Source organism: Lolium perenne, chromosome 4 (genome assembly GCF_019359855.2).
Source record: "Lolium perenne isolate Kyuss_39 chromosome 4, Kyuss_2.0, whole genome shotgun sequence".
Classification (NCBI taxonomy): domain Eukaryota; kingdom Viridiplantae; phylum Streptophyta; class Magnoliopsida; order Poales; family Poaceae; genus Lolium; species Lolium perenne.
Window position 1 is genome coordinate 265,270,602 of NC_067247.2, and position 26,664 is coordinate 265,297,265.

At 46.3% G+C, this 26,664-nt stretch overlaps 4 protein-coding genes across 6 annotated transcripts; 2 read left to right on the forward strand and 2 right to left on the reverse strand.

Moving 5' to 3' along the window:
- Positions 1-901: 901 nt before the first annotated feature.
- LOC127331597 (serine/arginine-rich-splicing factor SR34) lies at positions 902-5,221 on the reverse strand. Of its 3 annotated transcripts, XM_051357771.1 has the most exons (14): positions 5,077-5,221; positions 4,697-4,792; positions 4,459-4,524; positions 4,258-4,332; positions 4,039-4,171; positions 3,905-3,951; positions 3,755-3,812; positions 2,933-2,982; positions 2,670-2,726; positions 2,512-2,591; positions 2,342-2,434; positions 1,399-1,432; positions 1,233-1,310; positions 902-1,151 (listed from the first exon to the last, which is right to left on the reverse strand). In XM_051357771.1, exons 2-14 carry the CDS (start codon positions 4,781-4,783, stop codon positions 1,137-1,139), a joined length of 873 nt encoding a protein of 290 aa, XP_051213731.1. In that variant the 5' UTR covers positions 4,784-4,792; positions 5,077-5,221; the 3' UTR covers positions 902-1,136. The 3 variants fall into 3 exon arrangements, with proteins under 3 accessions (XP_051213731.1, XP_051213733.1, XP_051213732.1); XM_051357773.1 differs by lacking the exons at positions 902-1,151; positions 1,233-1,310; positions 1,399-1,432 and adding exons at positions 1,439-1,795; positions 1,879-1,945; XM_051357772.1 differs by lacking the exons at positions 902-1,151; positions 1,233-1,310; positions 1,399-1,432 and adding exons at positions 1,439-1,795; positions 1,879-1,990.
- Positions 5,222-16,038: 10,817 nt separating this feature from the next.
- LOC139839346 (uncharacterized) lies at positions 16,039-16,872 on the forward strand. Its single transcript, XM_071829398.1, has one exon. The coding sequence runs from the start codon at positions 16,039-16,041 to the stop codon at positions 16,870-16,872; it is 834 nt and encodes a 277-aa protein (XP_071685499.1).
- A 780-nt stretch (positions 16,873-17,652) lies between these two features.
- Positions 17,653-20,114, forward strand: LOC139839347 (uncharacterized). The gene is made up of 3 exons (XM_071829399.1): positions 17,653-17,977; positions 18,049-18,599; positions 20,088-20,114. The coding sequence occupies exons 2-3, from the start codon at positions 18,051-18,053 to the stop codon at positions 20,112-20,114; spliced, it is 576 nt and encodes a 191-aa protein (XP_071685500.1). The 5' UTR covers positions 17,653-17,977; positions 18,049-18,050.
- Positions 20,115-20,224: 110 nt separating this feature from the next.
- Positions 20,225-22,015, reverse strand: LOC127329833 (serine carboxypeptidase-like 34). Its single transcript, XM_051356262.1, has 4 exons — positions 21,721-22,015; positions 21,510-21,617; positions 21,305-21,400; positions 20,225-21,198 (listed from the first exon to the last, which is right to left on the reverse strand). The coding sequence occupies exons 1-4, from the start codon at positions 21,998-22,000 to the stop codon at positions 20,225-20,227; spliced, it is 1,458 nt and encodes a 485-aa protein (XP_051212222.1). The 5' UTR covers positions 22,001-22,015.
- Positions 22,016-26,664: the final 4,649 nt, after the last annotated feature.

Sequence of the window (26,664 nt, forward strand, 5' to 3'; positions counted from 1 at the left end):
TGTTAACGGAGGAGAATGAAAATCTAGCGAAAGAAATGTCAAGCATGGTCGAGTTGCTCTTAGAACAATAAGAAATCCATTGGCTTCAATGGTCGAGAGAGAACTGGCTCCAATTCGGTGATAGAAATACTGCATTTTTCCATCATTTTGCATCGGCAAGGCGAAAGATAAACTATATCAAGAAATTGTTGCATGATGACAATGCAAGGTAGAAGGTACGGAAGCTTTAAAACCTCTCGTTTTGGATTACTTTTCTAACTTATTCTCATCGGAAGTTCAAGCTACTGACCCGATCATGCTAGAAAAATTCCAACCAAGAGTGGCTGATTTTATGAATGAAAGACTCCCAAGATTTCAAAGCCCCAAGGCCGGATGGACTCCATGTCGTATTTTATGAACAGTTTTGGGATGTTTGTGGAGCTGAAATTACACATGTACATGAAGTGTTGCTTGCTCTAAACTCGGGGGTGATACCGAGGGTTGGAATGATACACCTGCCCTAAGGTGGATGACCCAGAGAGGATCACCCAGTTTAGATCGATAAATCTTTGTAATGTTATATATACAATTATTTCTGAGATGTTGGCCCTTCGTCTATAGGAAATTCTCTCTAACCTGTTGTTTGCTCCAGTTGATTTGGCTCTCCCAGTTGGATGTCATTTTCCTCAATTCTAATAAGTAGCTGACCCTGAAAAGCTATTATGATATTTTCGCAGTACCAAACTGGTAGCTGGTAGCCTATCCTATCCTAGCCTGGTAACGTGATTTTCTATCAAGATAATTTGTTGTATACTTTATACTGTAAACATAAAAAGATAAACACACAATAAAAAACGCAGGGCTGCTGGTGCTGCCAAACAATGCAAACACAGCACACAACAGAAACGATGTGCAGCGTAACTGGAACATAAATCCACAATCACCTTTCATGGGATTTGATAAACAGAATCCACAAGGTAACATTGAGCAGACGAAATAACAGTCATCAAAGCAATAAAGACTAGTTTGATGTCTTCAGCAATACAAGTTCATACTGTTGATACAATGAAGGGACTCATTGCACAGTTTGCTAACGTTCATGTAGTTCTCAAGAAGCATAGAGGATAACTAATATCCAGGCATCTGCAGCAGTGCTTCTATTCAGATTTCGCCTGAAAACAAAGATAGATAAGTGTCAGAGCCACCATGATGTGATCGAACTCAATGAAATGTGGACAAGGAAGATATTTTACATCAGGAGACCGTGAGCGAGATGGGCTCTTGCTTGGAGTGCGTTTCTTGGGACTTGCCACCACTGCACCATTTGCCGGCTGGGAACAAACATTCAGGTAGCAACAGCATAATAAGCACAAAACAGAAGTAAAAGAGATCTGTAATCACTATGATAAAGGAACTTACAGAAGCAATCGGGGATTTGGATCTTGCTGGTGATCTGCAAAAGTTCCACAAACAGCTGAATTAAATATCCAAAATGCACCTTTATCAGCTTGACTCCAAAAGCCTTCATGCTTCTCCCAACTTTGGACTAACCAAAGGTAAGCGGAAGGAGCTCAAGGAAAACAAAAGCACTCAGTTACAGAAGTTCAAAACATGCAGAAATGCAAACATCTGCTGTTGAATGCTATTAGTGCATGCAAGACACAACCATGTTATCCATGTTATGCGTGCCCAAGGTAGGAAACAAACTCATTCCTCAAGCATTGGACTCCAAGCACATTCCTATCCACTGAACCATCATAATCCATCCTTAGTGCTCTTATGTCCCGAATTCCAAACAATGCGCTATGCCCAAGCTCTGATGGTAATCAGTTACAGTACATTAGGTAAGAAATTGGATGATTTTAGTTTTCCATAGAAGCTCTCAATAAATGAGCATACCTCATACAACGAACACAACTGTAGCAAATTGAGCAAATTCCATCCTCAATATCCTAATGCACAATCCCTAGATCGCCGCACAATCCCAGATAAAATGAAGAGATAATCGAGTCTTCAAAAAACACAAGAGGCTAAGCAGTTCATATCATACATAACATAAACTAAGTGCTTGAGAAGGAAATCCAAATGGCAGACACCACAGTTTCTACATGATAAGACACCAGACATATATTTTGCAACTGCAACAGTCAGCAATCCTATCAGGCCAATGGAGATCGCAGAGCAGAGATACATTCTTTAAAAGTGGAAAATTGTTTACAAATTAATAAGCTTATTTGCAAATGTATCACAAACAGAAATAAGTAATTATGAGATGCAGATTAGATTATGATGTACCCATGAAAACATAACTTAGTACTATTTGAGGTTGAGGTTGGAAGCCTAGTGGATTAATGTATATCACCTTGATGGGGAACGTCCTTTAGATGCCGACCGAGAACGGGAAGAAACAGACCTTGATCTGGACCTAGATGCTGAGCGGCCCCTGGGAGATTTGCTGTGTATCACGATTAAAATACAGGTAAGATACTTAACAATACAATTAACAAGGACATCATAATACAATAAATGAACCTTGCACTCCTGCTGCGGCTGCGACTTGGGCTTCGGCTGCGCGAGTAGGAGCGCGCTTGTTTGCCATCATATTCCTTCACCTGCAGAGAAGAAGGCGCATGGTTAACCACATAAACCAGTTTCCAAGAACTGAACTGGATAGATGCAAAGGTGCTTACCCTTATATAACCTTTAGAAAAGGCATTCTTAAATTCAGTGTCATCCAGTTTCTTTATCTGCAAATGGTGGTCAACAGCCAAGATGATGTATTAAAACATCAAAAACATACAAAGTGAACTACACAACCTAATAATTTTCTATACAATGCAAAATTTATGTATTATTATAGGTAAGTATCAGAAAAGGTCTTGAATAAAATTCTCCAGACAAACAGATAAAACAAATGTAGAAACATGCAATAAATAGATTAATATGGACTTACAGCATATTTCATATCATCATAGTTTGTGTAGTCAACAATCCCTATTGTGCCTGTAACAAAATAAAAACACAGGTCATGACATTGAATAATAATAATTTACAAGGAATGATTATTGCGTCGGAGTAATATACCCATGAAGGAAAAAAAAACATTGTCATGGTAATCAAGTAATTAAAGAAAATTTTCACAGCATAAACTATGAAATATGACACAGGCACATAAAAAGCCCCATAGCACAGTAGAAAAGCTGCAGCCTCAACAGAAGCCCAAGGGGAACAAATTATCTGTACTGGGAAAGAAATCCAACTTCTAAGAAAACGAAGTATGAAGAATGCTCTTTTTTGGAACTTTCACGTAAAAGGAGTGCTTACTTTTGTAGGACCACCAAATAGATTTTGTTCAGAATTTGGACAAACAGAAAAAAAAAAGATGTGTTGAGTGACTTAATTGAATCTACTTGCTGGTATTAGGAATTTCAGTTGGAAGTTGTCTTAGCTATTAAGATTTTCACTACCTTGAAGTGATATTCTTATAGGTACTGGTAAATGATTGAATGTAAGTAATAGGAATTCCGCTTGGAATTTCTATGCATTCAGGCTAGCTTGAGGTGCTATTCTTATATGTACTGGTAAAATGGGCGGATGTAAGTTGAGGGGTAGAGAATTGGAGCTGGGACTTTGAAAAAAGGATCTCAGAAGGAGTTTTTTTTTAAAGAAAATTATCAGCAGAACTATAACACTATGTACAAGCTTCGCTGGCTTACTAACAGTTATGATAAAGCCAACTAATAACAATTAAAGATGAGTTCCAAATCCAGCTTACCGCCGCCTTCACGATAGACTTCTGCGAAACAAACATCACCAGCTCTTCGCATATGATCCTGGACAAATAATTGCTCAGGCTAGATTAGTTGCTCAGATGAAAGAATGATATTTAATGCTAAAACCGAGTAAGAAAAGGTGGTTAAAAAACCTTTAAATCTTGCCAGGACGCAGAAGAAGGCAGACCAGAAACCAGAACTGTGTACAACAATATTGCAGATAATTAAGCTTGCTGACAAAAGTCCAGGTATTAAACATCATTCTCACTATTGATAAAAGCCATACCACGGTAATCCGTGTGCCTGGACACACCACGGCGTCCACCGCCACCACCGCCACCAAAACCACCGCCGCCGCCAAAGCTTGGACGGTCATGAGAGGGTCCACCACTACCTCTTCCACCATGAGCAGGCTCCACCTGCACAAACCATACAGGATTGGCTATTACACCGACAACTCAAAGACCTTAAAGGAGTTAAGTTATCAAAGGTACACTGTGGTTACTCTTAGACGGTTTCCATCAAAGTTGTAGCCATCCCGTCCAGCACAAGCATCTTCAGCGTCACGAGGATCTTCAAACTACAAAGCAATATAGAAGCTTACTGTGTAAGTTTTTGCTCCCATGGCACTCAGCAACATGTCTCATCTCAACAGGAGGACCAAAAAGATTAAGCGTTATCCAAAAAGCATTCAGTAGGATATTACCTCCACAAAAGCATAGCCAGGCGGCCTTGGAGGAACCTTCAAGTCAATATCAACAATACGGCCATACTGCATGAACAAGGCAGATAAATATTAGACCCTCACACAGAATCCTGCTCACAAATAGTACAGCAGTAGCAACTGTTACATCAAGGAGTTGAATCTAACGAACGCGAAGCAAAAGAAAGCTCTGAGTTTTAGACTCGTATTTGAGGATAATATAAGGAATAAATCCTCCGACCTTGTAGAAGAGGTCCTCCACCTCCCTCTCCCGGATGTCGCCGGGGAGGTTGCCAACATAGATCGTCCTGCTCCAACGCCTGCTCATCCTTCCCCGCTGCACCCAAAGAAGGGAAGTCGGTCAGATCCTACGAACTACACAGCCGATCCAAAAAAAAAATCGCAAGAATCGCTCGCGCATACCCCCAGTCAAACAGAAACAAGAAAAGGTAAATCATCCGAAAATTCCGAGCAAAACCGTGTGGTTAGGTCTCCCCATTCCAAATGGAACCCCGAACAACCCTCCCAAGAGAACCTAGCGAAACAGAGCGATTCGTGGCACGGAGCACGGGGGAGATCCGGAGGGGGGGGGGGGGGGCGGGGGGGGAGGGGGAATCGTACCTGAACACGCCGGGGTTGGAAGGGGAATGGGGGCTAGGGTTTGGCTTCGCGGCCGCGCAGTCTAGTGGGGGGAAGAGGAGGTCGGGGAGGGAGAAGGGTTTATGACCACTCGGACCCCAAAATGGACAGAGGACCGGAAAGCCTGGTTGGTTGGGGAACCGCGTCTACATTCTGGGCCTAGTTTTGACACGGTATGGGCTATTTGGTTGCTGGGGAATGCCTTTCTGGCATGAGTTGGGCCCAAAAAAAAAGATGTTTGTTAGGCCACAATGGAAAAAAAAATCGTGTGCAACACGGGTCTCAAAGCAGCCTAGATGCAGGCAAAATATGGTTCAAGAAAAAACGCTCGGTTCAGCCGTTTCTTCGCGGCCATGCGCTGGCGAGCGCGAGGGAGGTAAATGGTGGATCTGTCGGGAAGAGCGGGAGACGCTGAGACGCCTCGAGAAAGCCCGCCATAAATCCCGATATCGCCCCCTCTCCCCTCTCACTCTCGCCTATTCTCACTCACCCTCTCCTCTCCCTTCTCTCCTCTCGCCAACAGCGGTTGTACTGCGCTGGTAGATCGAAGACCACCGCGAGCAGGACTGAAGAGCCGGCATTCGGGGACGCCATCAACCAAATCTTTCGGGCTCGCGTGCACGGTCCCCCTCTTCTCCGATTCAAGCTCTGCTCGACAAGTACATCCATGGCAATAAGACTCTAATCCAAGCTTTTAGGCTTCAAGGTTTATAGATATGTGGTTCTGCGATGTTCGATTTAGGCTTATTTCGTGCATGCATTCTAGATCTGTGTAATTAGCGGTTATATTGGGTTGTTCTTCCTTGTCTAGCATGAATAGTGTCTTCCAATCAGTAGATCGGTGTTCATGTACTTGGATTTCGCAACAATGATCCTTCCTTAAAGGCCAGATCTTGTTTTTAGGTCCATTTGTAGTTAGATTGGGAGTTTACTGTTCAAGTTGATGATTAGACGCTAGTGTTAGCAACCGGAGAGATGTTTATTCATAACCTAGTGCCATGATCAAAGTCCATTGTTTGATCATGTCATAGATTCTGATCAAACATCCCGTCCACTTGCTCGTGCTATGTTTTATGAGGCCGGCCTGACTATCCATGTTCACGTTGATGATTATATGAGATTGTAGTACTAAACCGTAGTTTGTTCATAACTTAACCCAAGATGAGTTGAATGATTTGAATAATCAGGTATATATGTTGAAGAATGTGCAGATAACGCAAGCACAAGTCATGAGGGATAGGAAGGAGGAGTGGGAGGGGGAAAGACAGGACTTGAGGTAAGAAAACTTGGCTCTTAAGGAAGAAAAGAAAAAGTTAGAGTATACCGTGTATGATCTCCTAAAAATAGGTCACTAAACAATGAGAAGTTGAAGAGGATTTAGGGCAATTTATGATGAGTGATGGAAGAAATGCTGGCATGTAATGTAGGATAATTAGGCTATGTTTGAACTATGAATATTGTTTTGATGTACTCATTTGTGTGTGATCTGTTATATTTCTAGGGCATGTCTTGGCTAGTGATATGATGTGTCAACCAAATGACACCACAATTGATGCTATTCAACCAACTACAATATGGTGTTGAAATGATTTGAGGCCTTATATCTTTTCTTCCATCATGCTTGGTCTCTTGTTTCCGCTATGGCTGATACGTCTCAAACGTATCTATAATTTCTTATGTTCCATGATTATTATATGACAATACTCACATGTTTTATATACACTTTACATCATTTTGATGCATTTTCCGGCACTAACCTATTAACAAGATGCCGAAGCGCCAGTTCCTGTTTTCTGCTGTTTTTGGTTTCAGAAATCCTACACAGGAAATATTCTCGGAATTGGACGAAACAAAAGCCCACGGTCTTATTTTCCACGGAGCCTTCCAGAAGTCCGAAGAGGAGACGAAGAGGGGACGCGAGGCGGCCACACCCTAGGGGGGCGCGGCCCCACCCCTGGGCGCGCCGCCCTATGGGGTGGGCCCCTCGAGCGTCCCCCGACTCTGCCCCTTCGCCTATATATTCTCTCCGTCGCGAAAACCCTAGTACCGAGAGCCACGATACGAGAAAAGTTACTGTGACGCCGCCGCCGCCAATCCCATCTCGGGGGATTCAGGAGATCGCCTCCGGCACCCTGCCGGAGAGGGGAATCATCACCGGAGGGCTCTACATCATCATGCCCGCCTCCAGACTGATGCGTGAGTAGTTCATCCTTGGACTATGGGTCCATAGCAGTAGCTAGATGGTTGTCTTCTCCTCTTGTGCTATCATGTTTAGATCTTGTGAGCTGCATATCATGATCAAGATCGTCTATTTGTAATGCTACATGTTGTGTTTGTTGGGATCCGATGAATATGGAATACTATGTCAAGTTGATTAATTGATCTATCATGTATGTGTTGTTTATGTTCTTGCATGCTCTCTGTTGCTAGTAGAGGCTCTGGCCAAGTTGATACTTGTAACTCCAAGAGGGAGTATTTATGCTCGATAGTGGGTTCATGCCTCCATTGAATCTGGGACAGTGACAGAAAGTTCTAAGGCTATGGATGTGCTGTTGCCACTTGGGATAAAACATCGATCCTTTGTCTAAGGATATTTGTGTTGATTACATTACGCACAGTACTTAATACAATTGTCTGTTGTTTGCAACTTAATACTGGAAGGGGTGCGGATGCTAACCCGAAGGTGGACTTTTTAGGCATAGATGCATGCTGGATAGCGGTCTATGTTCTTTGTCGTAATGCCCTAAGTAAATCTCATAGTAGTCATCATGATATGTATGTGCATTGTTATGCCCTCTCTATTTGTCAATTGCCCAACTGTAATTTGTTCATCCAACATGCTATTTATCTTATTGGAGAGACACCACTAGTGAACTGTGGACCCTGGTCCATTCTTTTACATCTGAAATACAATCTACTGCAATCTCTGTTCTCTGTTGTTCTTCGCAAACAAACATCATTCTCCACACCGTACGTTTAATCCTTTGTTTACAACAAGTCGGTGAGATTGACAACCTCACTGTTAAGTTGGGGCAAAGTATTGTGATTGTGGTTTGCAGGTTCCACGTTGGCGCCGGAATCCCTCGTGTTGCGTCGCACTACACTCCTCCACCAACAACCTTCACGTGGCCTTCATCTCCTACTGGTTCGATAACCTTGGTTTCTTTCTGAGGGAAAAATTACTGTTGTGCGCATCACACCTTCCTCTTGGGGTTCCCAACGGACGTGTGCGTCACGCGCCATCAAGACTGTTTTCTGGCGCCGTTGCCGGGGAGATCAAGATACACTGCAAGGGGAGTCTCTCACATCCAATCTCTTTACTTTGTTTACTATCTTGCTTTATTTTATTTTCTGTTTTGTTTGCTTTCTTTATATCAAAAACAACAAAAAAATAGAGATCTTTATAGTATTTATCTTGAGTTAGGACATGAGGTGTTTGAAGAGAAAATTAAAAAACCTATGGAACTTTATATGCATGCTAATGGCAATGTTATTAGTATGAATGCTTTGAACACCATTGTTGTTAATGCTATGGAAAATTCTAAGCTTGGGGAAGCTGGTTTTGAGGAGCATGATATTTTTAGTTCCCCAAGCATGGAGGAGAAAATTAATTATGATTACAATATGCCTCCTATATATGATGATTATGGTGATGAGAATAATAATGATAGCTATCTTATTGAATTTGCTCCCACTACAATTAATAGTAATGACTATGCTTATGTGGAGAGTAATAATTTTATGCATGTAGCTCATGATAAGAATGTTTCATGTGATAGTTATATTGTTGAGTTTTTTCATGATGCTACTGAAAATCTTTATGAGAGAGGATAATATGGTTGTAGGGATTTTCATGTTACTAAAACACCTCTCTTTCTGTTTAAAATCTTGAAGTTGCGCTTGTCTTGTTTTCCTATGCTTATTGCATTATGCTTATATGACTTGTTTATTTACAAGATTCCTTTTCATAGGAAGTGGGTTAGACTTAAAAGTGTTTCTTATTTGCTTTTGATGCTCTCTTTTGCTTCAACTCTTATTTCTTGCGAGAGCATCATTAAAATTACTGAGCCCATCTTAATGGCTATAAAGAAAGCACTTCTTGGGAGATAACCCATGTTTTTATTTTGCTACTGTTTTGTTGTGTCTTGGAAGTTGTTACTACTGTAGCAACCTCTCCTTATCATGTTTATTTCGTTTTTGTGCCAAGTAAAGTCTTTGATAGAAAAGTTGATACTATATTTGGATTTCTGCGCAGAAACAGATTTTTAGCTGTCACGAATTTGAGTAGATCTCTCTGTAGGAAACTCGTAAAATGCTGAAAAAATTCATGCGTAATCCTCAGATATGTACGCAACTTTCATTCAATTTGAGCTTTTTCATCTGAGCCTATTAAGTGCCTCGAACAAATTCGTCTTTTTGGACTGTTCTGTTTTGACAGATTCTGCCTTTTATTTCACATTGCCTCCTTTACTGTGTTGAGTGGATTTTTTTGTCCCATTAACTTTCAGTAGCTTTGGGTAATGTCCAGAAGTGTTAAGAATGATTGTGTCCTCTCTGAACATGTGAATTTTTTATTATGCACTAACCCTCTAATGAGTTTGTTTTGAGTTTGGTGTGGAGGAAGTTTTCAAGGGTCAAGAGAGGAGGATGATATAATATGATCAAGAAGAGTGAAAAGTCTAAGCTTGGGGATGCTCGCGTGGTTCATCCCTGCATATTTCAAGAAGACTCAAGCATCTAAGCTTGGGGATGCCCAAGGCATCCCCTTCTTCATCGACAACTTATCAGGTCACCTCTAGTGAAACTATATTTTTATTCCGTCACATCTTATGTTCTTTACTTGGAGCGTCTGTTTGTTTTTGTTTTTGTTTTTGTTTGAATAAAATTGGATCCTAGCATTCCTTGTGTTGGAGAAAGACACGCTCCGCTTTTTCATATGAACACTGGTGTTCTTAGTTTTACTTTTAATGTTCATGGCGAAGGTTGAAAACCGCTTCGTTCATTGCTATTTGGTTGGAAACAAAAAATGCTTCATGTGGTAATTGGTATATGGTCTTGAATAATTTGATACTTGGCAATTGTTTTGAGCTCTCAAATAGATCATGTTTAAGCTCTTGAATCATGTAGTTTAAACCTATTAGTGGAGAACTACCGTAGAGCTTGTTGAAATTTGGATTGCATGATTGATCTCTCTACAGTCTAGATATTTTCTGGTAAAAGTGTTTGAGCAACAAGGAGACAGTGTAGAGTCTTATAATGCTTGCAATATGTTCTTATGTAAGTTTTGTTGTACATGTTCATACTTGTGTTTGCTTCAAACAACCTTGCTAGCCTAAGCCTTGTACTGAGAGGAAATGTTTCTCGTGCATCCAAAACCTTGAGCCAAAACTCATGCCATTTGTGTCCACCATAACTACCTACTATGTGGTATTTTTCTGCCATTCCAAAGTAAATTGCTTGTGTGCTACCTTTAAAATTTCATTCCTTGTCTTTGCAATACATAGCTACTGGGAGAATAGCTTAAAAACTATTGTGGTATTGAATATGTTGCTTATGTATCTTATTTATTATAAGTTGCTTGTTGAGCGGTAACCATGTTTCTGGGGACGCCATCAACTTTTTACACCTTTGTTGAATATCATGTGAGTTGCTATGCATGTTCGTCTTGTCTGAAGTAAGGGTGATTTATCATGATTAAATGGTTTGAGTATGCATATTGTTAGAGAAGAACATTGGGCCGCCAACCAAAGCCATGTATCATGGTGGAAGTTTCAGCTTGGACATTAATCCTCAATCTCTTATGAGAATATTATCTGTTGTTGAATGCTTAAGCATTAAAAAGAGGAGTCCATTATCTGTTTTCTATGTTGTCCCGGTATGGATGTCCTCAAGTTGAGATCTATCAAAACTGAGAAATCAAATGCGATCTATCTCCTTGGACCTTTGTACAGGTGGCATAGAGGTACCCCTTTGTGACACTTGGTTGAAAGTTGAAACATATATAATGCAATGATAATCCATGGAAATCCGAGCTAATTAGGACAAGGTGCGGGCACTATTGGTATTCGATGCATGAGGCTTGCAACTTATAGGAGGTTTTATGCATAACACATTTGAATTATTACTACCGTTGACAAAATTGTTTCCATGTTTTCAAAATAAAAAGCTCTAGCACATGAGTAATCCATGTTTCCCTCTGCGAAGGGCCTTTCTTTTACTTTATGTTGAGTCAGTTTACCTACTTATTTCTATCTTAGAAGCAAACACTTGTGTCAACTGTGTGCACTGATTCTTACATGTTTACTTATTGCACTTGTTATATTGCTTTATGTTGACAACTATCCATGAGATATACATGTTACAAGTTGAAAGCAATTGGTGAAACTTAATCATCCTTTGTGTTGCTTCAAAACCTTCTATTAAGAATCTATTGCTTTATGAGTTAACTCTTATGCAAGACTTATTGATGCTTGTCTTGAAAGTACTATTCATGAAAAGTCTTTGCTATATGATTCAGTTGTTTAGTCATTATCTTTACCATTGCTTTGAATCACTTCATTCACTTCCTATGCTTTACAATAGTATTGATCAAGATTATGATAGTAGCATGTCACTTCAGAAATTATCCTTGTTATCGTTTACCTACTCGAGGGCGAGTAGGAACTAAGCTTGGGGATGCTTGATACGTCTCAAACGTATCTATAATTTCTTATGTTCCATGCTTGTTATATGACAATACTCACATGTTTTATATACACTTTACATCATTTTGATGCATTTTCCGGCACTAACCTATTAACAAGATGTCGAAGCGTCAGTTCCTGTTTTCTGCTGTTTTTGGTTTCAGAAATCCTACACAGGAAATATTCTCGGAATTGGACGAAACAAAAGCCCACGGTCTTATTTTCCACGGAGCCTTCCAGAAGTCCGAAGAGGAGACGAAGAGGGGACACGAGGCGGCCACACCCTAGGGGGGCGCGACCCCACCCCTGGGCGCGCCGCCCTATGGGGTGGGCCCCTCGAGCGTCCCCCGACTCTGCCCCTTCGCCTATATATTCTCTCCGTCGCGAAAACCCTAGTACCGAGAGCCACGATACGAGAAAAGTTACTATGACGCCGCCGTCGCCAATCCCATCTCGGGGGATTCAGGAGATCGCCTCCGGCACGCTGCCGGAGAGGGGAATCATCACCGGAGGGCTCTACATCATCATGCCCGCCTCCGGACTGATGCGTGAGTAGTTCATCCTTGGACTATGGGTCCATAGCAGTAGCTAGATGGTTGTCTTCTCCTCTTTTGCTATCATGTTTAGATCTTGTGAGCTGCCTATCATGATCAAGATCATCTATTTGTAATGCTACATGTTGTGTTTGTTGGGATCCGGTGAATATGGAATACTATGTAAAGTTGATTAATTGATCTATCATATATGTGTTGTTTATGTTCTTGCATGCTCTCCGTTGCTAGTACATGCTCTGGCCAAGTTGATACTTGTAACTCCAAGAGGGAGTATTTATGCTCGATAGTGGGTTCATGCCTCCATTGAATGCAGGACGGTGTGAGAAAGTTCTAAGGTTATGGATGTGCTGTTGCCACTAGGGATAAAACATCGATGCTTTGTCTAAGGATATTTGTGTTGATTACATTACGCACAGTACTTAATGCAATTGTCTGTTGTTTGCAACTTAATACTAGAAGGGGTGCGGATGCTAACCCGAAGGTGGACTTTTTAGGCATAGATGCATGCTGGATAGCGGTCTATGTTCTTTGTCGTAATGCCCTAAGTAAATCTCATAGTAGTCATCATGATATGTATGTGCATTGTTATGCCCTCTCTATTTGTCAATTCCCCAACTGTAATTTGTTCACCCAACATGCTATTTATCTTATTGGAGAGACACCACTAGTGAACTGTGGACCCCGGTCCATTCTTTTACATCTGAAATACAATCTACTGCAATCTCTGTTCTCTGTTGTTCTTCGCAAACAAACATCATTCTCCACACCATACGTTTAATCCTTTGTTTACACCAAGCCGGTGAGATTGACAACCTCACTGTTAAGTTGGGGCAAAGTATTGTGATTGTGTTGTGCAGGTTCCACGTTGGCGCCGGAATCCCTGGTGTTGCGCCGCACTACACTACTCAACCAACAACCTTCACGTGGCCTTCATCTCCTACTGGTTCGATAACCTTGGTTTCTTTCTGAGGGAAAACTTACTGCTGTGCGCATCACACCTTCCTCTTGGGGTTCCCAACGGACGTGTGCATCACGCGCCATCAATGGCCAATAATTGTTATGTGGCACAATCCAAGGCAATGGGTTGGCCGTAAACATAGTCATATGTGCAATAAGATTGCTTGTACACTAGACTTAGTTTGCGGTCAATTCCTTTTCCATTGTTGATCAATGATATGATGCCGTCTCTGTCCTGTTTTTGCCGATGATTGAAATGTCACCACACAGTGGTGGCAGAATGTTTCTTTATGACCTTCAACGGTCTACAAATTTTCAGGCCTGTGCACATTTCTTGGTTAGATAATATCATACGTGCCGCAAAGTAGTTTCTATGAGGCGTAAGCATATGTTTCATTTGGGCTCACAAGCATATTATCATATGAGACTAGACCTGCATCCTTTCTCATTTTATCAATGCTAAAATTTTATTTGCTCATTCAAATTGCGTTTTATTTCTGTAGTGCTCGAAGATGATGATGGGGGGATCGGCCAGTCTCTTTGGCAAGGGTTGTTCCAACGACGTTGGAGAAGGAAGCGATGCCAGGCTTAGGGGGGACTGCGAAGGTTGGGCATTTCCATAACGACGTCGGACCAACCCACTTTGCTAAGTGGTGTTATCTCCGGGGTTGTAAATGCTCCCAAGCCCAACATGCTTCCATATATGTACCTTGGCACCGTCCCAGGACGATCATCCACAAGACGAACACATGTTGCTCTTGGATGGTCAAGCTGAAGGATATGAAAGGCATTGTCTACTTCGATCAAGGGTGGCCCAGATTTTCCATTGCTCTCGTTAGGTGAAGATCATCTAGCTCATGATGCCCCGGGGCAACGTCTTCAAGGTCACCATCTTCGACTATACCATGACGAAGGTGGTCCAGAGGTATCTACATCATGATCCAACCCTTGCCATGATCGATGAGTGACGAGTGTGCATGTTATATGTCTGTTACTATGTTTAACTCCGTGTTGAACTATGTCTTCTATGTGTTGAACAATGCCTGCTATGTGGTACTGAGCAATGCCTGCTATATTGATGCTCAAAGGGGTGGTAACCTCACCATTTGGGGAGCATGTTATCACATTCCTCGTTCCGCACATAACCAAACACGGTGTTAAGTTTCTTCCAAGCGCAAAACAGCCTACCAGTCAAATTGCCTATCGTTTCTCAAGCCGAGCCCAAGTGAAATTGCTAGCATCCAAACGTAGTGATAATGTTGGCCGAAGCCACTTTTCTACTCATACGGTAGCTACTAGGCCAATTTGCACGTGACGGCATAAAAGGGGGGAACCCGCTGCGAGCAACCAATACCACCTCCACCGTCCAACGAAGGTGGTGAGCCATGAGCCCATGGGTTTCCTTCCATACGCCTTGAGGCTGGCTTGTAGATAGGTTAGTTTAACATTTTCTCACCGGTGGTGGCTTGGGCTCTCATAAAAAAAGGTGTTGTGACTTCCCTGAAGCCTGAAGGTCCCTTCATCTTAACAGCTGATGTTTGTCCATGGCGTGTTTCTGATGAGGACATCCCTACCTCACTACCACCTCCATCATTACCAACTGAAGATGAACCTGTTGTGAAGCTCAAGTCCAATGAAGTCAGGATTGAACCAATGACACGCGCTCATGCGAAGCTACTTAAATAACAGGTGAACTTGTTCCTAAACGATACCTTGATTGATGAGAACTTTATACTACCTAAGTCCTATTATTTATGTATCATCAGGTATGAAGAGGAGACAAGCATCGCACGAGGAGGAGAGGAGCAGCTGGACGTGAAGATGGACGTGGAGCTGGACAAGGAGCTGGACATGAAGATATCTCATGGACGCGCGAGGAGGAGCGGGAGGCATGCCCGAGAGGAGAAGACGAAGTCCAGGCCGGCCCAGCACCCGGTCAGACCGGCCGCCACGCCGGCGCGCCCGGTCCCTGGCCCGGTCCGACCGGGCGGCAGACCGGATCCACCCCGGCGCCAACCGGGCGCCACGCTGACTGCAACCGGGAGGGCTACTGCGCCACAATTCCGAAGCCCGGTTGTCACCCGGTCCCTGGCCCAGTTTGAACCGGCCGGCCCTGTCCCAGGCCCGGTCGACCGGCCCCCAGACCGGCCGTGTCCGAGTCTGTCTCGACCAGATCTATTTTGGGTCGGTTATTCTCGTAGTTTTTCGACCAGAAGTCATCCTGGACGCCTATATAAGTCCATAGGACGCCCCTCTAGCTGCTTTAGACCACGTTTAAGATAAACCCTAGTTCTTAGTTGTTTGCTCTGCAAAACTATTGAATTCCCTACACCATATTGCTTGATATTGTGTAGATCCTGTTAAAGTCTTGTGTGATCTGCTGTTCCATTGGGAATTAGACGGTTGCAACTTACCGCTTCGTGGTCGGCGGCTACGTGCGCAAGTGTGTGGAGTTGCGAATATCTTGCAGGGTTGAGAGCTGCTGCGTTGGCGACAGGGACCAATCGAGAGATCTCGTTGCGTCATACAAGTTATCATCCACTACATCGTCGTGTTCCTCCGTTGCTATCACCCCGTGATCATCACCACCTCCGTTGCTTACTGAGAAGATCGGGCTTCCCCATATCAGTTTACCTTGCTAGTCGCTAGGGTCAACATTTCCTGGTGTTGTGAGGGGTCATTGCATACACGATTGCGGCTGCCTGGGCAGAAAGATAGTGGCTTGATGCTGGGTGGTGAATGGAGGTTTTATGTCCCATTGCTCATTTATTACTCTCTCTTGTACTAAGTCAGCCAAAACTGTTAAGCAAGTTTGGCGGGCCCTTGATTGCGAGGATCTACGCCTGTCGCTGTGCGAATGCGCCAATGCAAGACAGGTGACGGACCATATTCTGTCGCTGCCTACGGAAAAAAGATCGACTGTGATCATCCTACTATGGAATTGGTGGACGGCGAGAAACAAAGCGAATGTCGGAGAGAAGCTTCTCTCGTGCGATGAGGTCTGCTCGAAAGTCCGCAAACACCTTGTGGAGTTCTGCCACAAGGAGGAGCATGTCCAGGAGGCGCACGCCACGGAGGACAGATGGGAACCGCCTGAAGCGAACTTCATCAAAGTGAACGTCGATGCCGCTTTCTGCCAGGAATCACGCATGGGTGCATGGGGCTTCATTGCACGAGGAAGCGATGGAAGCTTCATAGCGGCTGGCACGGGCGCCATGAACCATCTGTCGAGTGCCCTTCACGCGGAGGCCTTGGCGTGCGTGGCAGCTATCGAGAGCATGAGCAACAGAGGTTCTTTTCGGGTGATTTTCGAATCTGACTCACTCAGCCTGGTGAACGCCGTGAAGTCTGGAGATGCTGACCTGTCCGACAGTGGTGTGCTATACCGTGAAGCTAGAAGCCTTTGTGTCTTAGCTTTCGATGCTTTTGAGTTCAGGTTTTGCCGTAGATCATGTAATAAGGCTGCCCATGCAATAGCTCAGCATGGCGGAGCCCTAGGCGTGCAAAACTTGCTATGGCTGGATGATGAGCCAGACTTTGTAACTGGTTTGGTTGCTAGCGATCTTGCTACGCACCAAGCTTAGTGGAATATATTTTCACGTTTCAAAAAAAAAAGTCAGCAAAAACTAATATGAAGCAGAGGGTGTACTATGTATGGTGAAGGCGATGAGGGCAAGATTTCGGTGGATCGCACTTTAGTTGTCATTATGCTCACGCGAGCTGATATCTTGGAGTTTATGTAAGAATGCCGATCATATTTTTAGTACAGTGTCTATATCAGGTCTAGTACAGAGTGTTTGATATCTTAAATATGGAGATTTAAGCCTTTCGAAAATTGATTAGTTTGAGCAGTGGTGGAAATTTGAAGTAAAATAAGGGATTTTGACTCTCGGGGCATCCTAACTTGTTGGAGTTAGTGGAAGCAAAGGAACGTGTGGGATTTTGGCAAGACACAAAAGCAACGGAATGGAATCAAACTTTGTAGTAACACTGTAGAGGAGGTCAAGCAATGGTGCTTGGCAGGAGCATTGCCAGTAGCTAATTTAATTAGTCACAATTTTGTTGTGGTGTCACTAGTGATAAATTAAGGAACTAAAACAAAGTAAAAAAAAAACATGAATCTGCTGCAATGAGATGATTAGGCGTGAGAGAAGATGGGTCGTAACTTCTCAAGGTAGGCGAGTCATCCTTGAATAGCCAATGCTCTTCCATTATTGGTCTCGCTTAGAGCATCTCCAGTCGCGTCCCCCAAAGCGTCCCCCAAAGGGATTTGGGGCGCGCCGGACAAAAAAAGCGTTCCAGCCGCGTCCCCCAAAGTCCTTTTTTGTCCGGCGCGCCCCTATACGGTGTCCGGCGCTCCGAGCCCGTCCCCGTCCCACAGGGGACGCTCCGGGGACGCCGGACACAACGAAAAGCGAGGCGGGCTCCCACATGTCGGCGACTATTTGCATAAACCGTTGGTTCGCGCCTCTTTTCTCGTCGCTCCTTCCTTCCCGCGCCTCCCACCCCACCGCCGCCGCTGGATTTCCCGGCCGTTTGGGCGTCTGATCTGTGCTGCGAGTCAGCACCGTTGTCGCGGCTGGGGCTCCCGCCGGTCGTGCCGCCGCCGCCGCGTCGCCAGCGCCTCCCAGAACGCGCCGTCAAATCCGCCCCACCTCCGCGCACAGAAGGTGCTCGACGACTTGCCAGGTAGGCGCGATTGGTCGCTGTTTGTTGCGTCGTCTGCCTCGGCGCAATTTTAACCATTGATTTTGCTTTAGCCATGGACAGCGACGATGAGATGGTTGCCCTGCTGCTGGAGGACGAGCAAGCGTTCGACGACGACCTGCGGGAGCATTTGCTGATCATCGCGTCCCTCCAGGACATGCTTGACGCTGAGGCGGAGAAGAGGAAGAGGCCGCGCCGCGGAGGATCAAGGCCGGGAAGAAGGAAGTCGAAGCCCCGGCAGAGGATGGAGGGGCATGCCATGCTGCACAATGACTACTTCGCCGACGGGGCAACACATGCCGACAATTTTCGGCGCCGGTACAGGATGAGCAAGGGCCTGTTCATGAATATCCTCCACGGCGTTCGAGAGTTCGACCCCTACTTCAAGCTCAAGGTCGACGCTGTAGGCGTTCTCGGGTTCTCATCCATTCAGAAGTGCACCGCCGCCATGAGGATGCTTGCATACGGAGCACCTGCCGATACACAGGACGACTACCTTCGCATGAGTGAGTCTACTGCCATTGAGTGCATGTACAAGTTCTGCCGAGCTGTGGTGGGAAAGTTTGGCAAATACTACTTGAGAGGGCCAACTGAGGAAGAGACTGCAAGGATCATGGTACAAAATGCTGCCAGAGGATTTCCTGGAATGCTTGGAAGCATCGATTGCATGCACTGGGCATGGAAGAACTGCCCGTTTGCTTGGCAAGGTATATACAAAGGGCGTCATGGATATTGCAGTGTGGTGCTTGAAGCTGTGGCAGATTATGACCTGTGGATTTGGCATTCTTTCTTTGGCATGGCGGGATCACACAATGACATCAACGTGTTGCAGCGGTCTCCGGTGTTCAGCAGACTAGTGGAAGGGCATGCTCCACCATGCAACTATGAGATCAATGGCCACCAATATACCAAAGGCTATTATCTAGCCGATGGTATATATCCAAAATGGGCCACTTTTGTCAAAACAATCTCGAATCCATCAGGTCTGAAGAATTCTCACTTTGCTACACGACAGGAGGCTTGCAGGAAGGATGTCGAGCGGGCATTTGGTGTGCTTCAAGCACAATTTGCCATTGTCCGGTACCCTGCTTTAAGCTGGTCTCACGACCAAATGTGGGAGGTGATGCAGGCTTGTGTGATCATGCACAACATGATCATCGAGGATGACCGCAAGAATCATGTTAGGTCACATGTTGGTCCCTATGAGTGTCAAGGCCCTCTCGCGGAGGTTGATCATGAGTTGCCTGCAGATTTTGCTGATTTTCTCGCCATGCACGCAGAGATCCGTGACAGCAATGTGCATGAGCAACTTCAAGCTGATCTCGTTGGGCATTTGTGGAGGATCAAAGGAAATACCGTGGCACCTTGATGTATCATCTAGCCCTTTTATTATATTTGATTACTTGTTTTATTGTTTGTTGTAATTTAATTTGAAAACAATCCTCGAAAACATTTTTTTTCATATGCTACATTTGATATAAATGGTTTATGTGTTAAAAAAAATATTTTAAATGTTTGGGGGCGGCGTTTGGGGGACGCGGCTGGGGAGCGACGTCCCCCAAACGCGGCACGAACAAAACACGTCCCCCAAACGCTCGATCCGGCGCGGTTTGGGGGACGGTTTGGGGGACGCGACTGGAGATGCTCTTAACTCTATCGTCCTCCTCCCTCTCACCTTATTTCAAGGTCTGCTCAGTGAGTAAGATCATTTTTGATAGTCCTTGGTTTCTCCTGCTCATCATACCATCTTTGGTAGTCCTTGGATCCAACACTTGTCACGTGAAGGTCATGATTTAGCTGAACAAATGTGCTTACCATGTCATTGGATAATGTTGCCTTGGTCTTTAAATTGGACAACACGTATCATACGGTCACCATGGTATGACAACAGAACATCCGGTGATTACATAAGCATTGGCCACAACTCAATCTTTCCAGTCCCCTACTTCTCCGATTAGCGAGCGCAATCTTAATTTGTTGTATGTTCCACGAGCGTCCTATGGACCTGCTGAATCTCGTGGACAGATACAGGGTCTGAAAGCATCACGGATACAAATTCGGATTCAGCTATCAAGTTTGAACTTACATGCAGGAGGTCTACATGCCCTATCAAGAGTAAACTAAGTTGGAACAAGCTCAGGTGTTTGAGCCGTGAATTAAGCAAAGGAAAACTAACTGATGAACTGAAAACAGTGTCACCTAATTTACTAGGACCAACGGATGAATCAATCAGGCAACGATTGCCTTGGGAGACAACTCCTTGCCGGACAGGAAGTGTGCGAAGAGCTGCCTGGCCGGCACTGGCGTGATCATGGGCACCATGTGGCCGGCGCCGCGGACGGTGACGAAGGTGAGCCCGCCGTCGTAGGCCAAGGTGTAGCCTCCCACCTGGTCACTGGTGAACCATTCCCTCCAAGGCTTCGAGGTCGCCAGCCCGAGCTTCCGCAGCGCGAGCCGCGTGGAGGTCACCGGCACGCGGTCGTCGGTGTCGCCACTGAACACCCACACCCGAAGCCCGGCCTTAACGAGCCCGCCGATGGCCGGCAGCGTCGACGCCGGCGCGTCCGTCCAGTTGGTCAGCGCGTCGCTGCACGGCTCCCACCGGTACGGGATCGCGCCGGAGACGTTCGCGTGCAGCGCCGTCTGCACGTCGGGCCGGTTCAGGTAGTCGATGACGTGGTAGTCGCCGCACGGGTCGTACGCATTGTAGTAGGGCACGCTGAGGCGCGCCTTCTTCCCCAGCGCCGGCATGAAGCCGCGGCGGTGATGACGGGTGGAAGTGGACGTGGAGTTGATCATGGCGTTGGTGCAGGCCGGGGTGTAGAGGCTGTAGAGGTCGATGTCGTCCATGGCGTTGAAGAAGTCGTTCCAGGCGCTGTTGCAGGGGTCGCTCTCCTCGCCGTCGTCGGGGAACTTGCAGTTGGACTTGATGGAGCCGTAGACCTCGTCGGAGATGACGGCGTGGTCCCAGGCGTAGTCCGCGAGGCCGCGGTCGTCGGAGCTGGAGTCAATGGCAGGGTTGCCGATCAGGATGCCCTTGATGTTGATCTTGTGCGCCGCCTTCTTGTTCATGTGGACGATCTTCTCGGCGAGCTGGGGAACGTAGTGGCCGGCGTAGCTCTCTCCGGCGATGTACAGGTCGTGGCCCTTGAACTGCGGGAACTTGTCCAACCAGTTCACCACGAAAGAGTACGCGTCGTGGGCTTTATGCATCAGAAACAGAGAGAGTTTTAGAAAGAAATGATCCATGATTAAATCTGTAACTAACTGACCGAGTAATTTGGATTTTGGAGGACGATTAATGTGTACCGGTGAGGTTGTCGCCGAACTGGCCGAGATCGGCGGTGGTGTTGGTGTAAGAAAACCCAACGCCGGCAGGGGACTCCAAGAACAACATGTTTGCCTCTGTTAATTAATAATCAGACAGAACAATAGATGATCAATCAATCAGTATGAAACTATGAACAACACCAAAACAGTATAATAGCATGAGTAAGGTTATCGCACTACGTACCTTTGTTCCATGAGTGAGGATTCAAGGCAAGCTCAGGCTTTCCCTTCTGGATCAAGAAAGGTCCAAGCTCCATCATTGCTCCATATCCCACCGACGAGCATCCAGGTCCTGATTAAAAACGATCAATCACTCAATTGTTAGATCAGTGTCATCTCTCATGCATGCACTGGAAATGATAGATCGATCTACTAAAATGATATTAATGTAGTACCTCCGTTGAGCCATAGGACGAGGGGTTTCTTGGCTACGTCGTGGGTGGCCTCGAAGAGCCAGTAGAAGAGAGCCCGGCCGTGGGTCTCGTTCACCGTCACGTAGCCGGAGAAGTGCCGGAAACCCACGTCCGCCGGCTGCCCCGGCAGCTTATCCACCCGGTCCGCCTCCTGCGCGTCGAAGATCGTCTCGAATCCGTGGTGGTGCCTCGCCACCGCCGTTGTTGTCCACGCCGAAACGACGACCGCGGCGAGGAGCAGCCAGCTCGACGATGTGGACATGGCGGCTGTTTTGGCTAAGTGGTTCGTGGGTGTGCCTGTATGTGGGTGTGTGAGCGTATATATAGAGGCACGGGTACGTCGAGGTAGAAGTAGAACATTAGCGACTATGCGGAGAATTTGTTGTAGTTTGTTGATGTAGGCGCGCGGGTAGGATGGGGTTTGTTTCTTCTTTGACGTGGATAGGGTTTGCTGGAGATGTTCAGTTTGTTTGTTCCGAAACAATGGAGATTGTTTTCGTGAATTCAAAGCTGGGTACTTTTGGCGGGACGCAGGGATTGCGGAAGTCTGATCTTTTCCAGCGAAATTATCTGCAAAATTGGGACCGTGGAAGGGGTATGTACAAGCTACGGACTCATGATCTGGAAACTCCGGCCGAATCAATGTCACCCGCATCCAGATACGACCAAGGTTTTCATTATCGAGATACTAGGTGGTATCGTTTTCGTTAACAGTATCATATCACAGGATCATAGCATAATATCACGATACTATGAGATTTCTATTTTTTAAAAAAACATAATTGATTTATGTATCAAATAAAATAGTTACCTAGCATATTTTTCTAGGAAAACATGGTGGTATGTTATATTGTTCTCGCAAAGGAGTGGTATATCATATTCTATACTTTGAGCATGCAGTTAGCACCACAAGATGGTAGCAAATAGTATGTTTAGTCCATAACAAGAAACCGGTGAAACAGTTACGTGCTTATAAAGTTCATTAATGTCAGCTTGTTAACTATTTTTTTGATTAGTTTTAAATGATATGTGCTATCGCTTGTCGTAGAAGTATCGGGAGACTACCTATTCAAGTCATGGTATCGCACTCTAACAACGATACGTATCGTTTCAGTCTGATAAGATCTTAGTATCGTAAATACTAGGATATGTATCACGATAGTGACAATCATGGATACAATCGGGCGCCATGCTCGCTGCCTCCGAGAATGGCCCGGCCATCCAAAGTGTCGCAAAGGGATTAGTCCAAAACGACACATTGAACACAGGCAGAAAACTTCATCGGTAAAGGAGAATGGGGAAACAAGTGTAAACGTTCATCGCTAACAGAGAATGGCCACAATTATGTTTTTTTTAGGTAAACACAATATATATATATATATATATATAAGCAAACAAGCCGTCTCATTAAAAACCTTCCAGTCCTCCTAGGTACCCTGGTAACGAAAAGAGTGTGTCTGAAACTTGCTGCTCCAAAATCAAAGTTTGGTTACATCGTTTATGAGACAAGAAGAAATCTAGGAGGATCACTATCCCAATTACAAGAAACAATGTGGAGGCACACCTAGCAACGGAGTCACAACCGCCTTTTGGATTTGTGCCTCACCGGTAACGGGCGCGGACCCATTTCTACGTCAATGTGCATCTATTCTTGAGTCGGCTGTATAGTTTCCCGTCAAATCACAATGAACGCGCTTGGTAGCCCACAGAGGTCTTTTTTGCATGGGCTGAGAAGTGGAACGAGCCCTTTGGTTGCCTGCAGGCTACAACGTTCTTGCACAAACTGAGTTTTAAATCACCCCCGGGACAGGTCTTGGAGGAACGCTCGAAAGGCAGTTTCTATGGAGCCAGACCCGTTGTCGCGAGATGGTTGCACGCGTGGGGAAGGGAGACGGAAACGCCGCGTCCCTTCGGAAACACGCGCCAGAACTAGCCTCACAGCCCCCTCTACTTCATCTCACTTGCGACCTCACTCTCACCCCCCCCCCCCAAACTATCACATCACCAGGCGGTTCCCCTCCCGCCGACAAATCCGCCGCACCACCGCAAGGAGGAGCACATGTAACGGAGGAGGAGACGACGGCGAGCAGCACCGCGACATCGGCCGCAACCTCCACCGCGGTCTTCATCGGCATCTCGAGTTCGGCCGTGAACTAGGCCTCATCCTCGACCGGAACAATGGCAGAACTATTGTGTAGGATCTGTGATTTTTCCAGATCTAAGGCGGAATCTTCCTTGGAAAGTTCCTGCGTCTCAGATCGGATCTTCGCGACGGCGTCCCGCTCTGCGGCGGTCGCGTCAGCGTTACTTACCAGGGCGTTTCCGTCGGAATCGACGGTCTCGCCGATGAAGAGGTGTATCCCGCCGATCGGGATGATGGAGAGCTTGACGGGGTTTGTCTTAGCCGGAATCCAGCACTCATCCTCAGGGACGATCAGAAAGTTTCCGGCGTACTTGACGCGCCCCACGGCGATGGTGTCGCCGATGCCTCCGAAGGTAGAACCCTCCCGGTTCCGGCCTCAAGACGCCGCAGGCCCCACGGTGGGCGCCAACTGTCATTGCCTATTCGACGGTACTCCAGAGGAGGGATCCTCATGGAGGGAAGAAGAAGTAAGGACCATAGGGCGGAGAGTCCTCGGGACGATGGTACACGATTTACCCAGCTTCGGACCACCTGCACGATGGCAAGGCCTACTGCTGCTTGTCTGGAATTATCTGGGCGCTTTCGCGTTGTTACAATGAGTTGTGGTTGTGCCTCTAGGGCTCCCGGGATCCGGCTTATAAAGGCGCACGGATCTAGGGTTTACATGGAGAATCCTAGCCGGAATACAAGTTGCGTAACTAAGGTACAATGTCTTGCCGCGTACGTCAAGGATCCGCCTTCCATTAGGGTCGTGCAGGATCCGGATACTTCATGGACCTTCACGGATCCGGCCTCCTTCGTAGGTCGGTTGGGATCCGGCTTCCTGTTCCTGGGCTGGACTTCATCCTTCAGGATCTACAACAACTGGGCCGCCCGATGGGCCACACGCCACATCACCGTCTGTGGGCTACCCGGGCTTGCCGGATCCAGGCACTGCCGTTGATACACCCATAAAGTATACCCACAACACCATGCTTGAGTATTTGCGACGACATGCATATAAGATCTGCTAGGGTTTCCATTAGGATAGGGTTCGGATAGATGCTTGCAAGGTGTTCGTCGGCATTGCTTGCTGTTCTTTTCGAGTTCTTGGTGTTCACATTCTCGATTTGCTTAGATCTGTTATGGTAATCTTCAGTCGCGGTAGATCCTTCGTAGATCGGAGTGAGGATTGGTCAAACTGTTAGATTTTATTGTGCATGCAAAGAGAGGAAGCACTACAAGAAAAGTTCTGATAGACAACGTCCCAAAATCGTCCGCTAAGGGGTATTTTTCGTCGCCTATGGGCCTAACCCGACGATATGGGTTATGTTGTCGAAACTGCGTCAGGCAAAGTCCTACGACGATTTTTTCGGTCCGTCGCGCTTGGGCGCCCTTCCGCCACGGAAAATCGAACCGTTGCAGAAGTGTTTCCGGGAGCCCGTTGACTGCTGACGTCATGCAAACTGACACATGGCAGATGCCGTTAACTGGCAGTTAACGGCGTTAACCAGCTGAAACCCCGTGGTAGATGGTAGGCCCACACGAGGCCTGCCACGTCTTAAGCGGGCCGACCCATTAAGTTTGCGGGCCGGGCCAGCTGACTTAGTTTGACCGGTCAACTATATAGCTGGGTTGGTCCATTAATTACATGGGCCGGGCCTAACCTCTAATGTTGACTGGTCAAAACTTTAATGGGCCGGCCCACTAAGCATGTGGGCCGGGCCGAATGCACTCGTTTGACCGGTCAACAGGCAAAAGGGCCGGCCCACAAGACATGTGGGGCCCACTTTCCTGTTATCGGGCAGGCCCATTTAACAAGTGCGGTCACCTTAAAGCAACTGGGCTGGCCCAAGAAGTTATTGGGCCGGCCCAATTAGCCTTTGGGTCCCACTTTCCTCCTATCGGGCCGGCCCATTTAGTACATGGGGTCCACAATAGATTAAATGGGCTGGCCCAACAAGCCATTGGGCCGAGCCAAAAACACAGGTGGGTCCCACTTTCCTGTTAAAAGGGTCGGCCCATTTAGTATGTGGGGACCACCATATAGCAAGTGGGCCGGCCCAACAAGATAGTGGGCCGGGCCAAAACACAGGTGGGTCCCACTTTCCTGTTAAAGGGCCGACCCATTTAGTATGTGGGGTCCACCACATAGCAAGTGGGCCGGTCCAACAAGATAGTGGGCCGGGCCAAAAACACAAGTGGGTCCCACATTCCTGTTAAAGGGCCGGCCCAGTTAGTAAGTGGGGTTCACCATAACGTAATTGGGCTGGCCTAACAAGAAAGTGGGCCGGGCCAAAAACACAGGTGGGTCCCACATTCCTGTTAAAGGGCCGGCCCATTCAGCATGTGGGGTCCACCATATAGCAAGTGGGCCGGCCCAATAAGATAGTTGGCCGGGCCAAGAACACTGGTGGGTCCCACATTCCTGTTAAAGGGCCGGCCCAGTTAGTAAGTGGGGTCCACCATAACGTAATTGGGCTGGCCCAACAAGATAGTGGGCCGGGCCAAAAACACAGGTGGGTCCCACTTTCCTGTTACCGGGCCGGCCCAGTTAGTAAGTGGGGTCCACCACAGAAGCAATTGGGCTGGCCCAACAAGCTAGTGGGCCGGCCCAATAAGCTTGTGGGGCCCACTTTTCTGTTACGGGGCCGGCCCAGTAGTGGGTGGGGTCCACCATAAAGCAAGTGGGCCGACCCAATTAGAGTGCGGGGTCCACAATAAATCAAGTGGGCTGGCCCAATAAGTAAGTGGGCCAGCCCATTTAGTTGGTGTTTATATGCCGGCATAATAGGCGCTTTAGG

Excerpts from the sequence above, each read along its gene's own strand:
- LOC139839346 (XM_071829398.1), top strand. The coding sequence starts at position 16,039 with ATGTCCCATTGCTCATTTATTACTCTCTCTTGTACTAAGTCAGCCAAA.
- LOC139839347 (XM_071829399.1), top strand. The coding sequence starts at position 18,051 with ATGGACAGCGACGATGAGATGGTTGCCCTGCTGCTGGAGGACGAGCAA. Across the intron at positions 18,600-20,087 it reads GGCCAACTGAGGAAGAGACT|GAGGTCTACATGCCCTATCA; the intron begins GCAAGGATCATG and ends ACTTACATGCAG.
- LOC127329833 (XM_051356262.1), bottom strand. The coding sequence starts at position 22,000 with ATGTCCACATCGTCGAGCTGGCTGCTCCTCGCCGCGGTCGTCGTTTCG. Across the intron at positions 21,401-21,509 it reads TCCTCACTCATGGAACAAAG|AGGCAAACATGTTGTTCTTG; the intron begins GTACGTAGTGCG and ends ATTAATTAACAG. Across the intron at positions 21,199-21,304 it reads GTTCGGCGACAACCTCACCG|CCCACGACGCGTACTCTTTC; the intron begins GTACACATTAAT and ends TGATGCATAAAG.
- LOC127331597 (XM_051357771.1), bottom strand. The coding sequence starts at position 4,783 with ATGAGCAGGCGTTGGAGCAGGACGATCTATGTTGGCAACCTCCCCGGC. Across the intron at positions 3,813-3,904 it reads CGTCCTGGCAAGATTTAAAG|GATCATATGCGAAGAGCTGG; the intron begins GTTTTTTAACCA and ends TTATTTGTCCAG. Across the intron at positions 2,983-3,754 it reads AGTCTATCGTGAAGGCGGCG|GCACAATAGGGATTGTTGAC; the intron begins GTAAGCTGGATT and ends ATTTTGTTACAG.